The sequence below is a fragment of the Canis lupus genome, chromosome 30 (assembly GCF_011100685.1).
Source record: "Canis lupus familiaris isolate Mischka breed German Shepherd chromosome 30, alternate assembly UU_Cfam_GSD_1.0, whole genome shotgun sequence".
Lineage (NCBI taxonomy): Eukaryota > Metazoa > Chordata > Mammalia > Carnivora > Canidae > Canis > Canis lupus.
Genome location: NC_049251.1, coordinates 20,297,945 through 20,325,531, shown reverse-complemented (window position 1 = coordinate 20,325,531; position 27,587 = coordinate 20,297,945). Strand labels below are relative to the sequence as shown.

Here is a 27,587-nt window from a genome sequence, read left to right as displayed (position 1 = left end):
TCTTCATAAAACTACAAAAATTAAAGCACTTCAGACCTGGTTGTGATTTGTGAGAAAAAAAATAGTACTGCCAAATTAAAAATCAGGATAAATATTGTCTGCATGCTTAGCAAGCCATTCTTTTTATAATCCCAATAAAAATTCTAAATTCCTCTAATTCTTTAAATTTGTCATATATTTGAAGAACTTTTGCAATCTATTTTTACTGACTGATGGGAACATGCTAATGTTTCTTTACAAGTTTGCAGGAAGAATTTTCTTCTTGGTTTCATGTACTATTTTGGTAGCAATTTCCCATCATCACATTTTTTTTCCTTCCAATATCTTTATCATATTTTTGGAAAAATCCATGCAGACAATTCACTTTGCAAACTTAGATATAATTTGCCTTTAACAACTAAGGTTTACTACTTTTTTTTAAAGGAATTATTTGATAAAATTTTTATAAATTATTTTCTACCACAACTGAAGTCCTCTTTTTACACATATCAGATAAAGATATGCTATTCTCTCTCTCTCCCTTTGACCTCAGTGTAAGTAAGTGTCAGCATTTTGGCTCCAACACAATGTTTCTCTTTTGTTCCTTACAATACTCAACCAGTCATGATCTGTTCCTCCTGCAGTACACTACTTGAAGTTTTCAGACTGACCCACCCCTTCTCGCATTTCACTCAGGACTTTTCTCTATGGCCTTAAAATGACTTTCTTCCATGCTTTCCCCCATGTCAGCCTCTAAACCCCAAAACTCTCCTCTCCAGGAAGCTTTCCCCTAGACACAGAGAATATATATATAATCACCCTCTCTGCACTCCCCAGCACTTTGTCCACACCTCTTATTTTATCAGTTGTAGAGGTCTAAGTTCATACTTCTAGAGCAAGATTGCTCTTCTCTTCAGCCACCTCTTCATTGCTCACTCTATTTTCTACATATAAGTAAGCTCTCAAGTAATTATTTTCAAAATGCAATATTCCAAACTAGGTAAGTTATTTTGCTCTTCTCATAAGCAGCTGAATTTTAAATAATGCAAAAACTATACTTATAATAATAAAAAAAAAAGATGCTAAGAAGCAGCCACCAAAATTGCTTCATGAATAATGGATAGCAGGATAGGGTAGGACCTCAGTCAGGGTAAGAGCCTTAGAGGCATAACATCACATATCTTGTTATTTTTCTGGAATCCAAATGATCAGAAATGGTGTTGTTTAGGATTAAATAAGCAATAAGTAAACTCCAAAGCTATATTTGAATAGATATACATTCATAGTCCAAATTATCTTCTTTATACAAAGCAATTCTGATTTCTAGAAGGTCCCTAATTCACATGGTTATTGTTTTTAGGGAAATCTCTATATTGTCCCTATACGATGTCAGACATTTGCAACAAACATTGTAGAATATCATGTTTGGGTCCAAACAAGTATTCCAGGGCAATTTGGAAGGCTGGGCGAAAATAATATCAGCAAGCTTTTTTCCTAGGTTTTTCAATTTTCAAGCTTCATTAGAAAATAACCTGAGGACTACTCAAGACTTAAGAATTTCCTTAAGTTGTGATTCATGCTCAGGTCAAGAGTACCTGTTGTTGGAGAAAGGTCTCCTGTTTTTCTCTGAAAGAAACTCACATTTCAGGGAACCCATAGCAGTCCAACTTCTTCCTGGGACATGGGTCTGAGACTCAAAAGCTGAACAAGAACTAGGGTTTCCCTACTGGCCTATTAACTGACACATACTGATTAAATTTTTGGCTATCTGCCTCAAAGCTGTCACTGTTATATTTTCATTTTCAAATACTATTGATATGGTTGCTTGTTGGCAGATAAATGAATGAAATGTGTCAAAAGCCACTCATGCTAGTTGTAGCAGATCACTATAATTTCTAACACTTGTGCCATAGTCTACCCTTTTAACTTACACTTGAAACCACATGGGACTGATATGACAAAATAGTCCAGTCCAATTAAAATTTTAGTATTTAAGAGAGTTACTATTTTCATCAATACTTGTGTAGGGGTTGGATGTTTTTAAATCATCTTTTTTAAAAAAGATTTTATTTATTTATTCATGAGAGACACACAGAGAAAGAGAGGCAGAGACATAGGCAGAGGGAGAAGCAGGCTCCATGCAGGGAGCCTGATGCGGGGCTTGATTCCAGGACTCCAGGATCATACCCCGAGCCAAAGGCAGATGCTTAACCACTGAGCCACCCAGGCATCCCGATTTTAAATCATCTTTAGAAAATTATCTAAATAATTGAAATCTGGTATTTTAATCTAGAAATAACTAATCCCTCTGAAGAAATATTGTCCATTTTGGCCTGCTGCATTTTACCAACACTTTAACAATTAGTGAAATAATGTGACATAAAAGTAGGGACAGTGATTTTAGAGTCCTTTCTCAGCTCTGACAATTACTAGCAACTCTCTAGCCTTTGACAGTAATTTAAACCTGTCAGCCTCTGTTGTGAAATGTGAATGATCACTCTTGACGTACCTAATAGCCAGATGTTTATAAGCATCAGGTGAGGCAATGTACATACATAGATGATATTTGAAAGAATGTAAAGCACTATTTCAGTCTATAAACTCTATAGCATTCTCCTCCACTTTTTACTTCCATCCTATTTGCCTCAACTGAGTTAAAGAGGAACCAGGATCCTGTCTTTGGCAGCCTTTGTGAGTGAGCCTGGGTAGCATCTGGCACTTCTGCATAAGAACATCTTTCTCATGAGAGCTCTGCCTGCATTACAGGGTTCCCTCTGCTGGATTCCAAGCAGACCTTGTAGCTGTTGGGGCTACAATTCTTTTAAATAGTATTCCTCTGTTTCCTGACTTCCTTTGTAGTCAACATCAGAATTAGTGCTTGGTAGGACAATCAGTTGGGGCAAATCTCAGAATCAGATAAGGTAAAGTAAGTCCCAGGTTTGGCAAACTGATGACAGAGCCACAAAAATGAACACCCAGATGCATGTCTTGGCAGTTTGGCAGACCACAGGGATAAAAAGTCTCATAACAGGCACAGCATGTGGAGACCTGACCTTAGACTCTGAGGTTCAGGAGGACCTCTGCCAATTACTAACAGGGTCAGACCCGAATCCTGGAGGAACAAGATAATGAAATGGACCCATTTACTGGATCTTAGGTACCAGTTAGTAGAAGTGTCTGAGACTGAATTAAAAGATCATTCCAGATGACCTGTATAGGAAGACAGGTTAGTTGAACTGTCAAGATGTAAAAGAGGGGAATTTGGTTGGAGATCAGACATGTCCCAGACATTGGGCTAACTAGATGGTGATCATGTGTCCCAACCAAGAAGATGAGAAATGTTGGTGTTGGGGACAGGATCCAGGTCTGAATGCCATTCTCTTTTCACAGAATACATTTTCCTTCCTCTCTTAAAGTCATGCATCAACTTAATAAAATCCATGAAGGGCTGCATTCAGATTCTAAAAATCTTACTTTTTTTTTTTTTCCTCTCTATGGTACACTCCAAAGTTCTTATTTTTTATACCTAGCATTTCCTCATTTATAGCCATTTGTTCTGCTGGAACTCCAAAAGTCAATCTTTTCTTTAAAAAAAATTATTTATTTATTCATGAGAAACATACACAGAGAGAGAGGGAGAAGCAGGCTCCATGCAGGGAGCCTGACATGGGACTCGATCCCAGGACTCCAGGATCAGGCCCTGGGCCGGAGGCAGTGCTAAACCGCTGAGCCATCCCGGCTGCCCTGTTTTTTTGTTTGTTTGTTTTGTTTTGTTTTTTATGTTTTCTCCTTTCTTCCCTCAATATGATTATGCAAAATTTCCAAACTTGCAGATAACACTCTAGCTGCAGCTTTAGAAGCTCCATTGCTATAGTCTCACTGACTAAATCCACACTCTCTAGTTTTCACCAGGTGTCACAAAATTCCCACCTCACAACTTTCATTTTGCAGTCTCAGACACTGAAGCAAGAAAAGATGGCCTCTGATTAAATGCTGAAAGTATAAAACAAAAGCTCTGAGGTAACAATTTTGCGAAGGTGCCCAGTTGTTTTAAAAGTCTATTTTAATGAATACCATTGTAGTGTCTGTTTCTATCCTGTAAGACAATTCTGTGCTCTGAAAATGGCTCGTGGCAGCTAGCAGTTTTTTGCTATACTGTTCATGCACGCTAGGTAAGAGAGGCTTCGTCCAGTGAAGTGTGCAGGCAATGGACATGGTTTAAATTTAGATGATAAATTAACTTTCACTCTTTAATAAGCTTTCACATAAAAATACAAAAAGCATGTATATGAAATGAAATATAAAATGAAATACATGTAGGAATTATATGGAAACAACTTCTAAGTTACATTTTAGGTCTGTCCATATTTAGCCCACACCACAATAACTTGTGGTCAACCTTTGGCTATGAAAAAATGATGCGCACAACACAATGCCTTTGGGTTTTCAGCAGAAAATTAAATTATTGCATTTACTAAGAGAGAGGAGAAGATTGATCTTTTAAAAGCCATTTCAACAAGCATAGAAAACATAAAAAGAAATTGTTAACCCCAAACCTCCTTGAAGCATCTATTTAATTGGACTTTGGGTGGAGGGAAGGTACATGTCTTTCTTTGAAAACACATGTTACAACATAGGTTTCACACACATTTTTTAGAGACAGACAAAGGAATCAAGTATAAGGACAGAACTAGCATGGATAATATGGGAGATAGTGCAGGCTCAATCTGACACACTCTGGGAATATGCCCATACAACTTTCCTCTGTATCTATGGGGCACCTTTTCTCTGAGGGTACACAGAGGACTCTGGATGCATATCAGTACTGTAACTTACCTTGATGGTAGCCAGGACCACCTCCATTACAGCACACTGTCTTGGTGTTAGACCTCTTGGCATCGTCCCGAATCATGTGCTCCTAGAGAACATATTAACAGTTACTTATAAATTAACCACTTCATTCATTTAACAATTATTTTCAAACAGAATCTGCATAATCCCCACATGGACACACTTGAGATTATTTTGTCATATATTTAATAAATATCCCCTTTTCCAAAAAGAAGAAATGCTGAACTTTGATTCACATGTGGCTTTACTTTTCACTTACAAGTTTACGTTAGGAAAAAAAAGAGAGAAACCTTGAAATATGTGTCAAAGCTTTTTCACCTTATGTTCTGTCACAGTGAGGAAGATCAATCATGACAAGGATTTAGGAGGTGAATTTTAGTCCCTTTCAATTACTGTTGATAAAGTCTATTCCAATGACCCCAGTTTATTTTCTTTCTTGGATCTCCTTAATGTTTAGTTCTTATGAAGAAAAGTCCCCAGGAGTTCACTCGTTTTGGCTCTGCAGATTTTCAATATTTTAAAATTTTTCAATATTTTAAAGCCGATTTCCATATTTACAGATTTTCCTCATTGTTCACTATGGACTGTCTCAGTCCCTCATTCAAAACTTCTTTAGGAAAATGGTTGAAGACAACCATAAAGCAAAAAGAAATCCAAGAGAAATTTAAAAAAAATTCCTGACCTCCCTACCCTCCAAAGTTGACAGTTTCCCAGTGCTGCCACTATGCCAACATTCAACAGATATTTATTGAGTGCTTATTACATGCCTGAGCTGTCCTAGGTAATTGTGATATGTTGTTCAGTAAAAGAAAGACTTATGTTCTGAAGCTTAACTGAAGCTGACTACTATAGGTCCATTATGTGAATTAGAGGAAAACCCATGTGGATGGACAGAGCTCTGAGAACCCAAGGCTTGACTAATGGATCAATCAGTGCCTTTCCTTGGTAATAATAGGTGCCTCTTTTTCTACAGGGCACAGCTCTGCATCAATTCATATGGCTTGGCAGGTGGCACATGGGCTCTATTTCAGTGGTCATTTGCTCCCTTAGCCAGGCACTTTTTGTGCAGTGCACAAACTGTGCAATCTCCAGTGGCTTGCCTGTTATAGCCCTTTCTTATTCTTATTTGGTAGATGCCATGATTTCCTGAAGATAATCTCCATCTAAGTCTTACTCGTGTTTCCAGTCTTCCAGTTACCTATCTTGGCAATTATAACCTAGGCCTTCAGTATATTTTTGGTAAATGAATTATGTTTCTTTTAGCATTATGTTGTAGCATTCAATACATTTGAATGAAATCATACTTCTTTGAATATTTTTGAAAAAATGGTATACAATGCTCCATGGATCCATGATATATACTCCCGTATGTCACTACATCTTTGTCTGATACAGAGTTTTTCAACACAAGCATGTCCATTTAACATTTAAAAAAATAAGAATATTAACTACCCATTGAAACTCAAACAAACAGTAATGGGAAATGTTTACTAAATTATAGGTGGAAATGTTTTAGGGTAAGTAAGTACACATTTCTCTGGCTTCAACCCTTTCTATGTCATAGAAAAATATAATTTTTGCAAGAGATAATTTTTTGAGATTTAAAAATAGCTCTTTCAAAGAATGAAGTCTCTGAAAAAGACTGACAATGAGTCACTGCTTGCTTGCAGTAAACTTGCAGTCACTTATACTAACACTAATTGGTTTTGATATTGCATCACCTGTCCATGAAAATTTATTTTTTCAAAAAATATGCCAAATAAATCTGATCCCATTAAATAGTAATAAGTTGGGCATACATAATATATCTACATTATGAAGTTCCAGAGCATGAAGTAATGTCATATAGCTGAATAAATATTTCTTTAATGGATTAATCCTAACTTGTAACCAAATGCAGAGAAATAATTTCCCTCATTGTCTGACTCTGCGTTATCTGAAATAATTTGTTAGTATTTCCATATAAGATTTCTGAATATATCCAAATCTGCTTTCATGCTAATATATAAAAATTGCAAAGACCCAGTGTTTAATAAAATAAAAATAAAAATAAAAATAAAAGTGACATTTTAGTAAAATATAACAGTTTTGTAAAATTTGAAGTTCTTTATTATGGCCAGAGTTTTAATTTTGCATAATATTGTAGAGGCCTTATTGTTCTGTAATTCGAGTAATAATAATCCTTTTAGGACATTTTATTAATAATTTGTTTTTAGTTTTTTACAGTCTTGGAGAAGTTTGGAAATTGCAAAGGGACCTACGGTGTTATGTTTCATGTGAACTCTGATTTTTCCCACCTCGCATATATACATATGTCCCCTCGGGAGCTCTCTCTATCCCACTCAGAATTCATAAGTTTTAGGCAGAGCATTCCCAGATCAGAGGTTGATATATGAGTTAAGCCTCTGTCAGCAGTTAGCTTTGGAGGGGTGATAACATTATCAGAGCCCAAGATGTGCTGGTGGGATTTGCTGGAATTTCTCACATCAAGTTGGGTATTCTTTTCTACAATATTTCAAGTTCAAAGGATATTAGATATAGAACAGAGACGACCATCTTACAAATAGGAAGGTAGGCTTGTTATAGCCGTACATCAAACAAGGAAGGAACAGAGTTGGGTTCCATTACATTCCTTTGGGTTCCTAATCAAGTAGTGACAGAAAGCAGAGTCATCTAGGACAATAAAATTTCATGTAGCAATAAATTCCTTCCTTGCTTATGTTATGCTTTCCATCACTTGGAACTGAAAACAGTCTGGCTGATATAACTTCCAACTCAGGAAACTGAAGCTATGGGAGGTGGAGTGTGTTTCCTAATATCACACAGATACTAGAAGCATGACCAGGGCCATTTCTTTGTAATGAGATACTATGCTTTCACCTTCATGGTTTTGTATGAGAAATTTCAACCCTCGATAACTCCATAGTAGAATTCCCAGGAAAATAATAAGAGGGAGTAAAGGAAGGGATTAAGATCTAAGATCCAAAACAATAGTGTGGAAGTAACATCTACCTTTTACCTTTCCTCCAAACTATTAACATAATACCTGTGAGAAGCAATTTTAGGTGGATATCTTTTAAATGGATTATTGGCTTTTAAATTTTTTTTTCTGAGCAAGGGGATAATATATGACACCTGTTTTATCTCAGTAAGTAATTATGCAGCCAAATAGATTATTCTTCCCCTGTATTATACACACAAAACAATCCCAGTGATACCTAACTCTGAGCTGCCAGCTTCTGTGAGTGGGAGGTGACATACTCTTCGCAATCATCATGCAAAGATAATGTATGCATTATCTCATTTATCCTCACAACAATCCTATAAGCCAAGTGTTAAAATTTTCTGTACTTTGCAAGTGCCAAATCTGAAAATTAAAAAGTTTAAATACTTTGGCCAACGACACACAGTTGGAAGCAAATGAGGTAGAATTTGAACCACAGGGTTTGTGTCTGGAACTCATCCCCATGATACACATTATATCCTAAAAGATAGAAATGGAACTAAAACAACACATATTTCTACTATAGGCATAATGTTGGCCTGTAAGTTATCCATTGATGAATGAATGGGAGAAGAAAATGTGGTAATCTTATTTGGCTCTTAAGCAGAAGGAAATCCACCCATATGCAACAGAATGGAAGAATGTGAAGGGCATTATTCAAAGTGAAAAAGTCAAAGCAGCACAATATGTACTTTAACCTATTCTAGAAGGACAGAAAATGAGGTTCCCTGCACAACTGCAATAATAAAGGGTAGGGTTATTTAGTCAGGAAATCCTCATTTATATATGCTTGAATATATTGACAAGCTCAAGGTCTGCTTTGATGAGTTTCATTTTTCCATACTAGCTTGCTTGCCTTTAAGATTTCTCTAGACTTTACTAGATTTCTATGAAGCACTCCATTTTGCCTTTATCCATACAAAGTGTGTTTAATATTTGAAAGAAAATGTTATCTAATTTACCCCAAAGCAGTAATCCTGAAAGCTGTAACACAAATAAAAATTTTACAGTTTCCCTCCCAATTGGAAAATATTAGAAAATTGAGACCCTGCCTGACCCGATACATCCTTAAAGCAGATTGTGAGATATTTCTTGATCCTGCCTCAATAGCTACCATCACTTGTAAAAGGATGGTTTCTTGTAGAGCTGTAGTTAGCTCATTACATTTCACAGACAGTAAATACTCTCTTTATTCTTATTACCTTCAATTTGGATAATTGTCCAAGATCTTTAGCTGCTATGAAAATCATCTGAGGTCCCTAGAGACACAGAAAAGAAGAGAGAATAGTCAGTCCTTAGAATTTCAGTAACAGTAGAAACGTAGTCAATAGAAAATTTGCTTTACTTCCCTTCTTATATTTGTGACTTTTATGCCATACACACTTAATTAGTCTGTTTTACAGATTAGGTCAAAGATACCTAGTACTGCTGGCAATTGTCCTCATAGGCATCCCACTCCAGAAAGTTTTAAGTCTGAGTTAATGCATGGGTTACTACTAATGTAACCACTTTAATGTAGCATATGGATTAAATCAATGATCCTTAATATTTATTATTTATTTTTAGTAAGGGCAGTTCCCTCACTCCACTTGGCCCCCAAATAAATCTATGCAAACTTTCAAGAAACAGAGCTGAGGCAGGTGAAGCTGCTATTCCTCAGATGCTTCCCAGTCTATCAGAGTCTGCCCTCTTAACTCTTCCCTCAGCTAGATGCTCTTTCTAGAACTCCAAGGTCCTGGGAAAAGTTTGAAAAACAGAGGAATAAACCATCCAAAGCACTACTAGAATGAAAAACTAGAGGTATGTCTATTGGTAAAATGGCAGGAAAGAACTAACTTTGGTACTAAGTTCATTAGTACCCTAGAATATTTTCTCAGGAGGGAAAATCAACTATCCTGGAATAATAATCTTCATTTTTTAGTGGATGCTATGAATTTATTGGGAAATGAAGGACTACAAAGTTTATGAAAACAGCGTCTAATTTGCTCTTATTTTTATCCCCACTGTGGTGCCCACCACATACCAGAATCTCAAAGAACACATAGTGAGTGAATAAATGTATGAATGACAGATATTGCTTCATACTTTAAGAACTCAATGCTAGAGAAAAATTGATGTTATAGTAAGCTTTCCTAGGGAAGACCTTATAGAAAAAATGAAATGTTACAAATAGTTTCTGCTATAGCATGATGTATGTATTTTTGAAAACCTCAATCTCCAAAATTGTGCTCTAGAAATAATAGGGCTCATGGGGAAAATAGCAGTGGGCAGCACAGTCAAAGCTCATGCAATTTTATAACCAATGATCAAACACAGTAAGTGCTACTTTGGGAGACAGCTTGTATAGCACACAAGGAACTCAGGGAGGCCAGTTGGTGCCACAAGGGGTATTAAAAATGCAAAATAATAAACAATCCAAACAAACAACAACAAAACAACAGAATACAAATATGGGTTGTGGCAATTCCCATACAGTAAGGGGAATGCTCAGCCCAGGGAGGTGAGTAGCCTGTCCTGTGTGAGTGCCATACAAGCTTCATCTCTTTGGATAGAAAAACTATGTACAAGTGTGCCTTTCACCCCTATGTAGTAGTAACTGAGTGCTCTTTCTTTTATAGTCTTATATTACATTTCAGAGCCTCCCACCTAGGAAAATTTATACATAAACCAACTCAACTTCCAGATTTTACTGGCATCATTCCCCTGTTTACCAATTACATGATAGCTAACAGTGTTATAGAAATGCATATGTATTGTAGCAGAATAAAGTATGCATGCATGTTTTTATATATAATTTGGCTTTCCATATATAGAGGTTATAAAGAATTTTATCAGTTGCTGGCAGGAAATCAAAAGATATGAATCATAGCATCTTGGAATACTTTATAAGAATACATTTTCTATATAATTTCATTGGGTACATATAGATTGAGTATACATGATTAATGGTGTCAAAACAGGTTAGTTCATAATTATTCATTATTTGCATCAACTTGCCTTCCTTAAGCACAGAAAAAAAAAGTTGCTTCATAATAGGTGCATGCTAAGGTTATCTATTTTTTTTTTCTATTATTTTGTCTCAGGATATGACCTGAGACATAGGACTTGACCATTCTCTAACTCTGCTGCCCAGTGATCATTCTGGTTCTTTTTTATTTCACTGTGTATGATTCAGTGGATTCAAAGGACGTGACGTTAAGGTGTCTCCTCTTAACTCCAAGTGGGAAGGTAATAGATGAAAGTAAAATGGAAAAAAAGAAAAAAAAAAAAAGAAAGTAAAATGGGAAGGAGAAAAATATTCCAAATAGTTTTGGATTTATCTTCTTGAGCTGTAATGTTTTAGGAAAAAAAAAAAAAAAAACCACAGTGATGGTATTTTACCCTAAATTTATTTCTCTGGGGTTTCACAGTAAAAATAAATTTAAAAATTATGTGTATAGAGCAGATAATGCTGTAAGTTGAAAACTTTCATACTTTTTTCAAAAAATGAAGTTCTGAATGTTAAGGAAGTGTGAATTTTGACTGTTGACATTATTCAAAACTCATTTGTATAGAAAAATGTCATTTGAATGATTATTTAGATAGTGTTTACCAAAGACTTTTTCTCAAAATTGATTTAATCATTAATTTGGCTGGATGAGAGTCACTCACTTAAACGAAGTATAATTAGATGGGTTACTGAAAGTATAATCAAGGGAGAGAGGGACAAGATGAAACATGAGGATCCTAAGATCACCTCATTCCATGGACACACCAAGGAAACAACTACATCTACATAACTAACTTTGTAAACAACCTGAAGACTGGCAGGACAGATCTTCCGTTTTATGGAGAGAAGTACATATCAAAAAGAATAGAAGGGTAGAGAAACAACTAGGAACCAAACACCTGGTGTGACTCACTACAAATAGGAGGGACATCACAGACCAGAGAAGTGAGGGGATTGGACCCTACACTGGGCACTCCTGGCCCTTGATACCCACATTGGGAAGAGAAGTTCCCATAATATCTGGCTTTGAAAATTAGCAAAGGTTAACCCTAGGCAAGCTGGAGAGTGATAGGAAACCAAGCCCTTGCTCTTACAGAGCAGCAAGCCAAATAACTTGGCCAGAACCACAGAAGCAGTAGTTTGAAAAGTGCCCAGGGTTTTATGTGAAGATTGATTGGCTAATTTTAGAGTGCCAGGAAGGTCAGCAATCTGCAGGAGAGTTCTCTGGAAACAAAAGTGCTGTCAGGTGCAATTTTTCTTGCCCTCCCCAGACTGAATAGCCGACACTTGTGAGAGTCAATACTAACATTCTCTATCTACACTGCCAGCAATGCATGCCCTGGCCCAGTGCCTCTCTAGGTTGACTCTTGCCCTCAGAATAGGAGATTACCCCACATATCAGCATGCTCATATTTCCTGCAACTAGGCCTCTAAATGGCTGCACAGGGAGCAACAGCTGCCCTCTGATGTGCAAGTAGCTGAATCCAACTGTAGACAGCTAGGCTGAGTGTTGGCCACACCAAACAGTTGAGCTCACGGCAGTCACAGCTCAGCCACAACAGAAGGGCACATACTGCCCACATAGGGAACAACCCTGAAGCGTCTGGTTCTGGTGATCAGAAGAGACTGTGCTACAGGGTACCGTGGAAATTCTTCTATACAAAGGCACTACTGTCAAGACCAGGAAGTAGAGTTGACCTAGTTACTACATAAAAACAAGCACAGAGTTAGACAAAATGAGGAGACAAAAACATATGTCCCAAATGAAAGAATAAGAGAACATCACAGAAAAAGCTCTAAACTAATTATTCATATGCCTAAAAAATGTTCAAACTAATGGTCATAAAGATTCTCACCAGATTTGAGAAACGAGTAACTGAACTCAGTGAGGACTTCAAAAACGAAATAGAAAATATAAGAAAGAACCAGTCAGAGCTGAAGAATACAATAACTGAAATGAAAAATACATCAGAAGAATGGATTAGCAATCTGGTAGATGGTGTCACGGAAAGCATCCAGGCTGAACAGCATAAAGTAATACCGGACAATAACATCATCAAGAGTAATAACATTTGAATTTTAGGCATGCCAGAAAGAGAAAAGAGAGGGAAAGGGGTTGAAAAATTTCCTAATTTGGGAAGAAAACAGACATCCAGGTCTAGGAAACACAGAAGGCCCTACCTAACAAGATGAAACCAAGGAAGTTCACACAATGACACATAATTAAAATGGCAAAATGTAAAGAGAGAATCCTATTTTTTTTATTTTTTTTATTTTTTTAAATTTATTTATGATAGTCACAGAGAGAGAGAGAGAGAGACAGAGACATAGACAGAGGGAGAAGCAGGCTCCATGCACCGGAAGCCCGACATGGGATTCGATCCGGGGTCTCCAGGATCGTGCCCTGGGCCAAAGGCAGGCGCCAAACTGCTGTGCCACCCAGGGATCCCTTAATATTTTATTTATTTATTCATGAGGGACACACAGAGAGAGGCAGAGACACAGGCAGAGAGTGAAGCAGGCTCCAGGCAGGAAGCCCAAGTGGGATTTCATCCCGGGACTGTGGGATCATACTCTATGCCAAAGGCAGATGCTCAACCACTGAGCCACCCAGGAGTCCCAAGAGAGAATCTTAAAAGGCATCATGAGGAAAGAGAACAGTTACATACAAGGGAAACACTATAAGGCTATCAGCTGATTTTTCCATGGCAACTGTAGGCTGAAAGAAAAAAACCTACAATGAAAAATATTCTATTGGGATCCCTGGGTGGCGCAGCAGTTTGGCGCCTGCCTTTGGCCCAGGGCGCGATCCTGGAGACCCGGGATCGAATCCCACATCGGGCTCCCGGTGCATGGAGCCTGCTTCTCCTTCTGCCTATGTCTCTCCCTCTCTCTCTCTCTGTGACTATCATAAATAAATAAAAATTAAAAACAAAGAAAAATATTCTATCTGATAAGTTATCATTTGGAATGAAAGAGAGAGAGTTTCCCCAGCAAACAAAAGTTAAAGGAGTTTATCACCACAAAACCAGCCTTACAAGAAATATTGAAATGTTGAAGACATGTTAAATTATGTAAGTGGAAGGCATACCTAGAAGAAAATTATGAAAGGAAAAAAATTCACAGGTAATAGCAAAACTATAGTAAAGGTAGTAGATTAATCACCTATAAAACCAGTATGGGGGTTAAAACACAAATATAGCAAAATCAGTCATATCTACCAAAATTGGTCAAGGGATACACAAAATAAAAAGGTTTAAAATATGACATCATAAACAAAAATGTGGAGGTGGAATTAAAATTTAATGCTTTTAGAATGTGTTCAAATTTGAGTGACCACCAACTTAACAATTGCTATATATATATAGGATGTTATATATGAACCCAATGATAACCACAAATTAAAACGTATAAGATATACAAATAATAAAAGGAAATTCAAGCATTACACTAAAGAAAGCCATTGAACCACAAGAGAGCAAAAGAAGAAAGGAACAAAGAAGAACTACAAAGACAACCAGAAAACAGCCAAATGACAAAAGGATATACCTCTCAATAATTACTTTACTTTAGAAGTAAATGGACTCAATACTCCAATCAATGATACAAGATATCTCAAGAGACTCACTGAAGAGACTCACTCCAGACCTAAAGACACATAAAGATTGAAAGAGAAAGGATGAAAAAAAAAAAAAAAGATATTCCATGCAAACGGAAGCAACAATTTCGAGTAGCAATACTTTTATCAGATGGAATGGAGTCTTAAACAAAGATTGCAGCAAGAGTGAAAGGAAGGCATTACATAAAGACAAAAAGATCAATCCAACAAGAAGGTATAACACTTGTATATATCCATGCATCCAACATAGGAGCATGTAAACATATAAAGCAAACATTAACAGACATAAAGAAATTAACAGTAATGCAATAATAATAGGGAATTTGCATAGCCCACTTACATAAATAAATTATCCAGCCAGCAAATCAAAGGATACAGTGGCTTTGAAGAACCCATTAGACCATATATATTTAACTGATATATATAGAACATTCCATTTCAAAACAGCAGAATATATATATATATATTTTTCCAAGTACATATGGAATATTCTCCAGGACAGATAGATCACATGGTAGGCCACAAACCCAGTCTCGATAAATTTAAGAAGACTGATATCATTATTAAGCAACTTTTCAAACTACAGTAGTATGAAACTAGAAATTAATTACTATGGACAAAAATGAAAAAAATCCCATGAAAGCTAAAAGCATGCTAATTAACAACAATGTGTCAACAGAGAAATCAAAGAAGAGGTTTAAAAATACATGGAAACAAATGAAAAGGGAAATACAACAGTCCAAAATCTTTGGAACACAACAAAAGCAGTTCTAGGTTTATAGCAATACAAACCTACATCAAGAAACAAGGATAATCTCAAATAAATGATATACTATTACACTTGAAGGAACTAGAAAAAGAACAAAGCCAAAAGTTAGTAGGAATGAAATAATAAATATCAGAGTAGAAATAAATGAAATAGAATCTAAAAAATAGAAACAATCATTAAAACCAAAAACTAGTTCCTTAAAAAGATAAGCAAAATTGATAAACCTTTAGCCAGACTCATCAAGAAAAAGGACTCAAAATCAGAAGTGAAGAAAGAAAAATAACAGACACTACAGAAATACAAAGGATTATGAGAATACTGTGAAACATTATTTGCCCACAAATTGAACAACCTAGAAAAAAATGGATAAATTCTTAGAAACATTCAATTTTCTAAAACTGAATCAGGAGGAAATAGAAAATTTGAATAGACTTGGGCAGCCTGGGTGGCTCAGCGGTTTAGAACTGCCTTCAGTCCAGGGCATGATCCTGGAGACCCGGGATCAAGTCCCACGTCAGGCTCCCTGCATGGAGCCTGCTTCTCCCTCTGCCTATGTCTCTGCTTCTCTCTGTGTCTCTCATGAATAAATAAATAAAATCTTAAAAAAAAAAAAAGAAAATTTGAATAGACCAAGTAATGAACAGACTAGTAATGAAATTGAATCAGTATCAAGAAAACTCCCAACAATTGAAAGTCCAGAATTGGATGTCTTCACAAAGGAATTCAACAAACATTTAAATTAGAGTTAGAGTGCCTGGGTGGCTCATTTGGTTAAGCGTCTGCCTTCGGCTCAGGTCATGATCTTGGGGTACTGAGATTGAGCCCCACATCAGGCTCCCTGCTCAGCGGGGAGGAGTCTGTTTCTTCCTCTTCCTCTGCTCCTCCCCCCTGCTCATGCTCTCTCTCAAATAAATAAATAAAAAATACTAACAAAAAATAAAGAAGAGGTAATATCTATTCTTTTCAAACTATTCCAAAAAATAAAAGAGGAAAGAAAACTTTCAAATTCATTCTAAGAGGCCAGCATTACCCTGATACTAAAACCAGATAAAGACACTCAAAAAAAAAAAAAAAAAAAAAGGACCAAATATCCCTGATGAATATGGACATAAAAATCCTCAGCTAAACATTAGCAAACTGAATTCAACCATATATTTAAAAAATCAAAAAATCACATAGTTAGCTGGTTAAACGTATGACTCTTAGTTTTAGTTCAGATCATAATCTCAGGGTCATGAGATTGAGGCCCACACTGGGCTCCATGCTCAGTGGGGAGTCTGCTTGAGATTCTTTCCCTCTCCTTCTCAAATAAATAAATAAATCTTTAAAAAAAATCTCCACAATCAAGTAGGATTTATTCCAGGGATGCAAGGAAGTTTTCATTATTTGCAAATCAATTGACTGATACATCACATTATAAGGGGGAAGGATAGAAACCATGTGATCATCTCAATAGCTGCAGAAAATGCATTTGACAAAATACAACATAATAAAGGCCATATATGAAAAACCCACAGCTAATACCACACTCAATGGGGAAAAAATAAAAGCTTTTCCTTTACAATCCGGAACAAGAGAAGAATGTCTACTCTCACCACTTTTATTCAACACAGTTTTGGAAGACCTTGCTTTGCAAGAAAAGATAGGAACACTAGATAGCCACAAGCAAAAGAATGAAAACGGACCACTGTCTTACACCATAAACAAAAATAAACTCAAAATGGGGTACCTGGGTGGCTCAGTGGATTAAGTATCTGCCTTCAGCTCAGGTCATGATTCCAGGGTCCTGGGATGGAGCCCCATGTTAGGCTCCCTGCTCAATGATGAGTCTTCTTGTCTCTCTCTCTTTGCCCCTCCCCTAACTTGTATGCACACACTCTCTCTCTCAAATAAATAATGAAATCTTTGAAAAAAGTAAACTCAAAATGGATTAAATCCTAAGTGTGAGACCTTAATCCATAAAGTCCCTAGAAGACAACAGGAAGTAATCTTTTGGGCAACGGCCTTAGCAACATATTTATGGATCTGTCTATCTTATATTATTTTATTTTTTAAAGATCTGTCTCTTTAGGCAAGGTAAACAAAACAAATATAAACTACTGGGACTATACTATAATAAAAAGCTTTTCCACAGCAATACAAATCAACAAAATGCAAAGGCAACCTAATGAATGGGAGAAGCTATTTGCAAATATATCTGATAAGAAGTTAATATCTAAAATACATGAAGAACTTACACAGTTTAATACCAAAAATCCTCAAAACAACAACAACAAAATAACCCTGCATAATCTGATTAAAAAGTGGTCAAAAGACCTGAATAGACATTTTTCCAAAGAAGACAGACAACCAACAGACAGATGAAAAGATGCTCAACATCACCAATCATCAGGAAAATGCAAATTAAAACCAGGATGAAATATCACCTCACTCTAGTCACAATGGCTAGAATAAAAAATACAAGAAGTAACAAATACTGGTGAGAATGTGGAGAAAAGGGAACCCTTATGCACTTGATTTTCCTTCTTGGGAATGTAAATTGGTGGCACCACTATGGAAAACAGTATGGATGTTCTTCAAAAAATTAAAAATAGATATATCATTTGATTCAGTAATTTTACTGCTGAGTATTTACCCAAAGAATATGAAAGCACTAAGTCAAAAAGATAAATGCACCTCTATGTTTATTGCAGCATTATTTATAATAGCCAAGATATGGAAGCAGCCCAAGTGTCCACCAATAGATGAATGGATCAGAAAGATGTAGTGTGTGTGTGTGTGTGTGTACACACAATGTAATATTATTCAGTCATAAAAAGAATGAGATCTTGCCATCTGTGACAACATGGATAGATCTTGTGGGTATTAAGTCAGAGAAGGACAAATACTAGGAGATTTCACTCATAGGTGGAATCTAAATCCAAATCAAATAAACAGAAAAACAAACAGACTCATAAATACAGAAAACAAAGTGGTGTTTGCCAAAAGGGAGGTGGGTGGGAGAAGGGCAAAATAGGTGAAGGTGATTAAGAGGTACAAACTTCCCGTAATGAAATAAGTCATGGAGATGATAAGTATAGCATAGGGAATACAATTAATAATATTTTAATAACCTTGTATGGTAACAATGTCAAATCACTGTTGTTCAACTGAAACTAATTTAATGTTGTATGTCAACTATACTTAAATCATAAAACAAAAAGTATAATCAAATCATGGTTTCAAATACTTACTGTTTGATCTGTCAGAGGAGGGAGAACAATTTGTTTTTCTATTTTGTTAAGAACTAGCTTCCATAACTCCTTCAAAACTCGCTTCAGAACTGTTTTCTCACAGATTTTTGCTGAAAGACTTAATCTGAAATAAAACAAAACATATAATCACTTGTAAGTCTCATTTCAAAGTATCAAATTATTTTATTCATCAGAAATTCATGTTTTTAACACTGAGATTTAAACATATGAATAGGCCTTTATAATTTTCAAGTGCTAAATTTTATTTACTGAAAAAATATCAAAAATGTATTTCAACATATATATTAGATAATATATACTTGGTAGAAAATGAAATCAGGATATCTTTTCCCTTAAATTGTTGCCTAAGTTAACATCAAGTCCCCCAAAGTCCATGATTTTCATCCACATTCTTATTTTTACAACATGCCTCACGTTCATGACGCAGGCCAAATACCAAAGAAACAAACTATTATTGCTACCTGGTACTGCTCCAACATAACAAAGACACCTATAATTTTACTCAAAAACCAATATTTACCAACTTTATTTATTTTTCAGTTTTACTGAGATGCAATAAACGTATGACATTGTGTAAATTTACGGTGTATACCATAATGATTTGATATGTATACATATTGCAAAATTGCCACAATGTTAGTTAACATCCATTACCTCAGAGAGTTAACATTTTTTGTAAGATCTATTATACCCTCTGCAATTTTTAAATGTAGAATAAAATATTGTTACCTATTGTCATTGTACTGTACATTACATTCATAAGACTTACTTATAACTGGAAGTTTGTATCTTTTGACCACTTTTACCCATTATCCCTCCTCCCCCACCTCTGGCAACTACCAATCTGTTTTGTTTCTCTAAGTTCAGTTTTGGAAGATCCCAAATTTACCAACGTTAATAGGTTTAGATTTGTATTTCTTACAAATTCTTCTCATGGACAGAATGATGATAACATCTATTATTTAAATCACCTTAGTTTGAAAACCTTGTCTGCAGATTTCCCAAATGCACATTTATGTAGAATTATTTCTCCTAACACTACTATATGCAGATACCTAATATATGAAAATACATTAGAAAACCTTTGCATGAAGAGGAAAATTGGAGCCTCTGTGCACAGCTATGGAATCTGTAGCCCTACTCTTTTGGAAACCATTGTTGGAGGGTAGCATTCATGATACAGACACAGGGAAGAAACCAGCAGATGGTCATGGCAGAATGACAGTACCTAACCTTGGAGACATTCATAGGCTACTTTGAGACAAAACAAATATGCCAGTTTTATAACAGATGTGTTATTTCCATTTTCAAAAGGTTTGGGTTTAAGAATTGACCTTGTATATATGGTTAGCCCACATACTTGGCATGCCAACTAACTCTACTTAGACTGGAAACTAATGAATAGGTATAAAATTCTTGATGTTTGCAGCTCTGCATGGGATTTCTGCCAGCTGGGAAGAGAGTTTACACTTCGTTTTTTAGAGTGGTGAGGTCTTGGTGAAGAAGATGAAACATAAAGAAATAAGATGTTTTATTTAGAGAGTCTATACATTTATAACATAACACTACTTCTAAGGGGATTTCCTCATAGCTACCTTGAAGACTTCCAACCCTCTATTGTTCATTTTAAATGAACAAACAGGAGATCTAGCAACTGCTTCCTTAATTTAGTCAGTTAACCAACTTTATAATGAATGCAAGCTGAAAAGCCTATATTTTGGAAACTGAATTATCTAGATTGGTTGACCACAGACCAATTAACCAGACAATTTTTAAAATGCCGTGTATACAAGTTGGCAATAGACATTTACTGTCTTACAGTTGGTCACATTTTCATGTAAACTATATCAGCTGTTCTCCCTCCCTTGAATGCCTATCCTTCACTTCCATACCTCTAAGTCCTATCCATCTTGAAAGATCTAACCCAAATGGAATTTCTACTGATGGTCTGAATAAGGAATTATTAATTTATACCCTTTGTGTTTGTGTACCTTATTTTTCCTGTCTAACCTGTTGGCTCCCTGAGAACAGAATACCTGACTTTTAAAAATCTCCCCAAACAAATGGCTTTATGGTTACACATTTTTTATTAGCTCTGAGAATTTCTGCAACTCTTCATATACCTCTTATCTCTTTCCAAAGATTTTAAACTTTCACAAATTTTTAAAGCTTCTGGTTTTTGTTTGTATCCTTATATACTGTCCTTTTCTAGTAGGAATTAGAAAAAAATATATAGAAGATGATATAATGATGTATAATTCTAAGTATAAAATCAAGACAATAAAATAATTGAAGTGTGCTGAAAAGTACATTCCACCAACTTTATGTATTGGCCCCATTTTGCAGATGGTGAAATGGATTCAAGTTCTGTCAGCTAGTAGTTAACAGTATTAGGATAACTTAGAACTTTCTGTATGTTCTACAACATTTGGTTACAGTATATATATATATATATATTTATACACTTTTATATACTTTATACAGTATATATATATATTAAAAGTTTTGCTAATGATAAATGACATATCTTCAAACTGCTGGCTAGAGGTCTAAAGCCAGAAGGCATTCCAGTAGGAGGTTTAAGAGAATTAAGACTGCTTTGTCCTGCTCTCCATTAACTACCACACTCATGACAGAATGGTGGTGTGTTTATGTGATTGATTCCATATTGGCCACGGAAAAGAGCCATCTATATGATAAAACATCAAGAGATTGTGTAGGAAATTAGAATGTAAAAGTCTACATTAAGAAACTAAAGAAATGAAGAAGGCTTTCCGTCTTTCTTCCCTTTCTTCTTTCTTCTACATCACTTGCCTACCTCCCTCCTGCTAAACTATCTCCTAGATATTTCCTCATAAAGAACAGAAAATAAGATTTAATTTGTCTATCAAATATTAAAGTGATAAGGACATTAGTCTTGCTTATGTGATAAGATTTTAAGGAAAGGGAAATGGAATTAAAATATAAGTTATATAGAAGGAGTTCCTCCCTACTAATTCTTTCTTTAAAGAAAGGTATTGTGGCCTTATTTATCTTGGTCTCTTTGGTATTAATTAATTTGCTGCAGCAATATTAAATGGGGTAAACATATGCAAACGACCAGGCATAACACTGGTCCCTTGATAGGCATTCAGAAATATTTTTTACTTTTCTACCTTCAGTTTGATGTTAAATATCACTATTTAAGACATCATGTCTCTGGTTGTTTTAGATAAATGTAGACACATTTTAAAATATAGTTGCTTTGACTCTACTCCAAACTTATAAAATTAGAACTAGTAAGAGTAGGGATTTAGCAGGAGCATTAAAAACCAAGACTTCTGGGCAGCCCGGGTGGCTCAGCGGTTTAGCGCCACCTTCAGTCCAGGGCATGGTCCTGAAGCCCGGGGATGGAGTCCCACATCAGGCTCCCTGCATGGAGCCTGCTTCTCCCTCTGCCTGTGTCTCTGCCTCTCTCTCTCTCTCTCTCTCTCTCTCTCTCTCTCTCTCTCTCCCTCTGTGTGTCTCTATGAATAAATAAATAAAATCTTAAAATAAATAAATAAATGTTTTTAAAAATAAGACTTTTTAGTTAAGAACACTGTCTTAGTCACAAAGACTTCAACTCCCATCAAAATGAGACCATCATTTCCATGGAGTCAGGGATTTTGACTCTTTTTCATCACTACCTAGTGCCTAGAATAAAGTTTGATAAAGTTAGGTGCTCAATAAATTATTGAAGGTTGGGTCAGGCAGCAGTCTACTTGCCTCTGAGCTGAATTAATTCCAGTCATATTTGTGTTATTCTCTTCTTCAGGTTTCTGACATGAAATCAGACATTCTAGACTCAACCCAGGCTTTTTAGGTATACAAGAGGAGGCAAAACAATGTCTGATCTGAGGAGCATAAAATCCTAATGCTCTTTCCCCTCAGAACACCAAACTCCTTAGTTACGAAGATTTATTTCTTCTCCATTTTTTCTTTCCTGCATAAAGCCATCCCTGCTTTTGTTTACATCTGGTAATGAACTGAAAGTCTTTTCCTTTTTAGTGAAATTAATGTACTTCCATAGAAGCCTTTTTTAAAGCTGTCCTATGTAGAGGAAAACAATTTTTTCCCTTAAACCCATATCAATCAAATTTAGGGCAATGGTTAAAGAGAAAACCAAGTGGAAAACTTACGTTTTGTCCAAGAAGTCCATGAGAGGTCTTAGTACAATCTCTGCATCCATTGCTGCACTGTTTTTATTAGATGCAATATTTCCATTTGTTCTCATTTGGTTTAGTTCAAAACTCATCTGTTTTATACACTCTTCAATGATAAGCTGGAAACTAAAAATAAGGAATATTAATTCTGAAATAAAAGCCTTTATGACTCCTTTGTCTGTGTCTGTTTAATTCAACTCTGAGGAGTCTGATCTGTTTCAAATGGTGTGAATTCCCTTGCTCATTAGTCTTCAAACTTCTTGTTCAGCTGCAAAAAATTTTGTTGCAATGAAAGCTTATTTGGGACCCATTTACATAAAGCAGATAAAAGTAACACTCTTCAGGTTAAATTAATTTGAGTGGGGGTTCATTTGGCCCCATATCTCACAGTAATAGCTGAGAGTTCTTCTGAGCATTGTTTGGAGTAATGACTGTACTTGAAGGACTCTTGACATGTGGGTACACCTTCGTCACTTGGCATCTCGGACTCCACACCCTCTTGGCTTTCCCCTAACCTCAATGCCTATGCTCCTTTCTCAATTACCTTACCTCTAACAATTGGAGTAGGGTGGCCAGACTTAGCAAATAAAAAGACAGGATACCCAGGTAATTTCAATTTCAGAGAGTGAATCATTTTTTAGTACAAGTATGCTCCATGCAGTATTTCAGACATATGTATACTAAATACACCCATTGTTTATCTGAAATCCAAATTTAATTGTGTATATCCTATATCATATCTGGCAATCCTACATTGTAATCATCTATGCTTGATCCTTGGATTACTCCATTTCTCCATCAAATATAGCTTTTTTTTTTTTTTTTGGCAATTGTATCTCATTTCATGGCTTTTACATGATCAGTATACTGGTAATTCCAATACACATCAGCAGACCTGATTTCTTTTTTTTTTTTTTTTTTTGACCTGATTTCTAATGTGTTCTCCATTCCTTTTTTTTTTCTCTCTATTCCTATGAAACTTTTCCACTTAGAAGTCAAATGAATTTCTCTCCTACCCAATATTCATTAACAATTATTTATTAAGTATCCTAAACCTTAGTGTTTTTAGAAGTCTCTGAGGACACTCTTCTCTCATGGCTACTGCTATGTTCCCTCCCCCATGAAATTTCTCATGGGTCTCTTGACCTAACTTATTTCAGGAATATGCCAAATGTGAGGTCCTTTGAGAAGTCTTTTTGAACACTAACCTGAAATGACATTTCTATCATTCTCCATTACCTTGCAGTTCTTTTTTTCTTAATTACAATAATATTTTACATATGTATATTATTACTATTATTTCATACACTACATACTTTTTATTTGTTTATTCCCTGTTGCTCCAAATAGAATTTAAGCTTCATGAGGGCAGGGACCTTTTTTTTTTTTTTTTTTTTTTTTTGGTGTTATATACCCACACCATGGAACCAGAGCAGAAAAAGATGGCTCAAAAAAAAAATTTGTTGACTGTATCAAGGACCCTCCTCCTTACACCCACTTCTATTACCTCACCACTCTAAGAACTTAAAGAAGTCTGTGAAGAGTAATCTTTAGCATTATTTTTCATTCTTTATATCCCTTATTAAAGTAAATGGCACAAAATAAGACATTTAAGTAACGGAGACTCATCATCACCACCATTCTTCTATTTTGTCTGTCATTTTCACATTTCCAACAAGAAGAGTAATTATAACAGATATAGAAGCAGGCAAGATGAAAACATTTAGGAGAATGGGATTAAATGAAATCTTGGAAAATGGTCCTGTCACTGGTATGGTGATGATTAGAAGGAAAGAGACCATCTTAAAAGTATTGCAATCAAGTCTGTCCCTTTCCTCTTCTTCCTCCACACACAAAGGTTATAGGGTCCATATTATTTGAAAGGTATCCAACTGTACCAAGTCCTAAAATTTTATAGAGAAGTTTAGAAATTTTTACTATATAATGCTTCCATTATTAATTACATAGAAAGAATAAGAGTATGTAATCAATGCATGCATGCATTCTACAAATATTGAAAATACTATGTGTCTCTTTCAGACTCAAGTCCAAAGGAATTCAGATGTGTGAACAAATGGCTTTTATCTGGCTAGACCTGTCTTTGGACTTTTGTCAGGTAGTGGTTATGGAGGAAGGTAGTGGTGTACATGGTGGAGAAGGTGAGAAAGTTAAGTGATGAAGATGGTGGTGTGTGTATTTAGTGAGGGTAGAGGTGGTATACTTGGGGCAATAGAAAAGAAAGGTAAATAATGTTGGAAAGTTTGAACTAGTTGATTACCACTGGCTGACTGATCCTGCTGACTATAGTAATAACTACCTTTGAAATAGCTACTTACTTTTGCATGGTTCTCAAATCAGTGTACCAAGGTGGAGATAGATGGAGCAAAGAGGTATGATAGTCAGGTTACAATGTTTAAGTGAGTTCTCCCACAATAGATCCATGTGGTGAACTCCCACCAGAAGCCAGGTGTGTGAGATCAAGCATGTGGAGGAAGGGTTAGCAATGTGTCAGAGATAATGACATTTTATCTTAGCATTGATCCAGGGTGAACCAACACCTGCATTTCACCTAAAATTTTTTGTTTCTATTGATTTTTTTTCTATTGATTTTTTTTTGGTAAATTTGCCCCAAATGTTTTTTCTCTATCCATTTTTTGGTTAGAGAAGTCTATAGTAATCAGCGTGAAAAAACAAGGCACCAGTTAATAATGATGGATTTTGTGAGTACTCATGAAGCCAAATACTAACAGGAGAATTCCCAGGAAATGTTCCTGAATTCTTTACTCAATCCAGCTAGTCACTGGTACCAAAGGCATCATTAAAAGGAATGCAGTAAACCAAGAGCCAAAGTCCAAAATGTAAGGAGAAATCTAAGCAGAACAAGTTTTGAAACATGTAAGAACATCTTTGAGATATCACTGAAATGATATCACTTTGTTTCGGTCATGAGTGGGTTCCCTGCGAGCATGTCAAGAACCTATGAACCGGGACTTCAGATGTGTGATTTGGCTCTGAGCCGCCTTTACTGTGATGTGTAATCATCCTACCAGCTCCATATACTAGAATTATTTAATTGTGGGTTTTAATAACACCAGATAAAATAGATTTGGGACAATTAATTACACACTTAATTTTAAACCTCTAAACTGCTAATTAAGACTCTTAAAGAGGGTACATTCAGATTAAAATGATCCAGTTTGACTTCACAGCATGGTCACCCTGATCATTATAGGCTCCCCACCCACCAGTGTATATGATCTGGTTGACCATGTGAGAAATAAATTCAAACCAACAGATATATAATAATCATTCTTTTTATAAGAAAAGCATGACATGTGAGTTGTTTATTCTAATAATCCTAGCCCTAAGTGCACAAAATAGTGAATTCTTCCCTATATTTAAAAAAAATTAAGAAGAAATGGTACCAGATAACCAGGAGTTTCAATATCTAGGTTAAAATAGCTGGCTTCATATGAACAAAATACTTCCAGTGCCCTTCTAAGAACATCACTCTTTATTTCATAACTAAAGTTTGCTCACATTTTTAAAATTATAATTTATATTATAGTCTTCATAAACTGAATTCTACCCCCTCCATCAAACAAAACAGAACAAAACAAAATTTAAAAAGTATTTATTCATAAGGATGAATTGGCTGTAGTACAGAAAGTAATTTTAATGTACTTTTTATCTTCCTATTCTGATTTCTATCCTGTTTACTCATCTTATTTCCTATAAGGCCCTGAACACCCCTTGCTCTCCCTGACACCATTTTATTTTACCTGATTTTGCTAAATATTCTTTTTCCTTCCCAGCTGAAGGCAATGGTCTTTGCTAACCACATATTAATTCACAACTACAATGAAGCCTGCATTAAGCCTAACATGGCTGACTGAAGGTCCCCATCAACTAAGTGTCACTCAAGTCAGAGCCGATGAGGCCTGACGTCTCTGGGACATTGTCTACATCTCCAACTCCAGGTAAACAGAATCCCCAAGTTGCTTACTAACATCTAGGCCAAATAAGCAGAATCATCCAGGTCAGCTAACAACACAAAACAGAAGGCAGAGCAATCACCCTGCGCTCAATACAGCAAGGCTATCTCTTGATCAGCACCTGAGCTGTGAATATGGGCTGTATAAAGACAATGAACATAATCATGAAAATAAAGAGAAGGGCAATATGGGACTTTACTTTGCATCATTGCTATATTTGAAAAAAATATATGACCCTTTTAGTGTCTTTTTCTTTTCAGTCTGATATAAAATATCATATTTAATCAATGAATGTTTATTATGTATCTTTCCAAAATCCAAAAGTAAGCGATGAGTGGGGTCCAAAGGGATACCTAGTCTTCACCATTAGAGTGATTTTTATCAAAACACAAGAGTCCAGGGCCAGATGGTTTCCAAGGGGAACTCTATCAAACATTTAAAGAAGAAACAATACCTATTCTACTAAAGCTGTTCCAAAAGATAGAAAGGGATGGAATACTTCCAAACTCATTCTATGAGGCCAGCATCACCTTAATTCCAAAACCAGACAAAGACCCTACCAAAAAGGAGAATTATAGACCAATATCCCTGATGAACATGGATGCAGAAATTCTAAACAAGATATTAGCCAATAGAGTGATTTTTATAGGGTCATTTGAGAACTGAACACAATAAATCAACATTTATTGAACCAATATTTAAAGCAAATTCTGTATGAAGTTAATGAACCTCTTCAAAGATGTGTTTGATTTTCTATTTTAACATTTGATAAGGATATAATGACCTTTTCTATAGGACCAAAGTGAAGTTTATCTAGGATGAATTGTTCTTTCTTTAGAGCCACACTATAGACAAATAGAGTTAATTTATTTTTTTTAAATAGGGGGAAAAATTTGCCATTACTATTTCATGGGGTAATTAAAAATTCTAAACCCTAAAATCT

At 35.6% G+C, this 27,587-nt stretch overlaps 1 protein-coding gene across 1 annotated transcript in view; it reads right to left on the bottom strand.

The window, feature by feature from the left end:
* Positions 1 to 27,587, bottom strand: part of UNC13C (unc-13 homolog C) — a 542,478-nt gene that overhangs the window by 67,475 nt on the left and 447,416 nt on the right. The window contains 5 exon segments of the mRNA XM_038580464.1: positions 4,816 to 4,872; positions 4,874 to 4,897; positions 9,037 to 9,093; positions 18,445 to 18,568; positions 22,626 to 22,775. Of these exon segments, the coding sequence (XP_038436392.1) occupies positions 4,816 to 4,872; positions 4,874 to 4,897; positions 9,037 to 9,093; positions 18,445 to 18,568; positions 22,626 to 22,775 (412 nt within the window).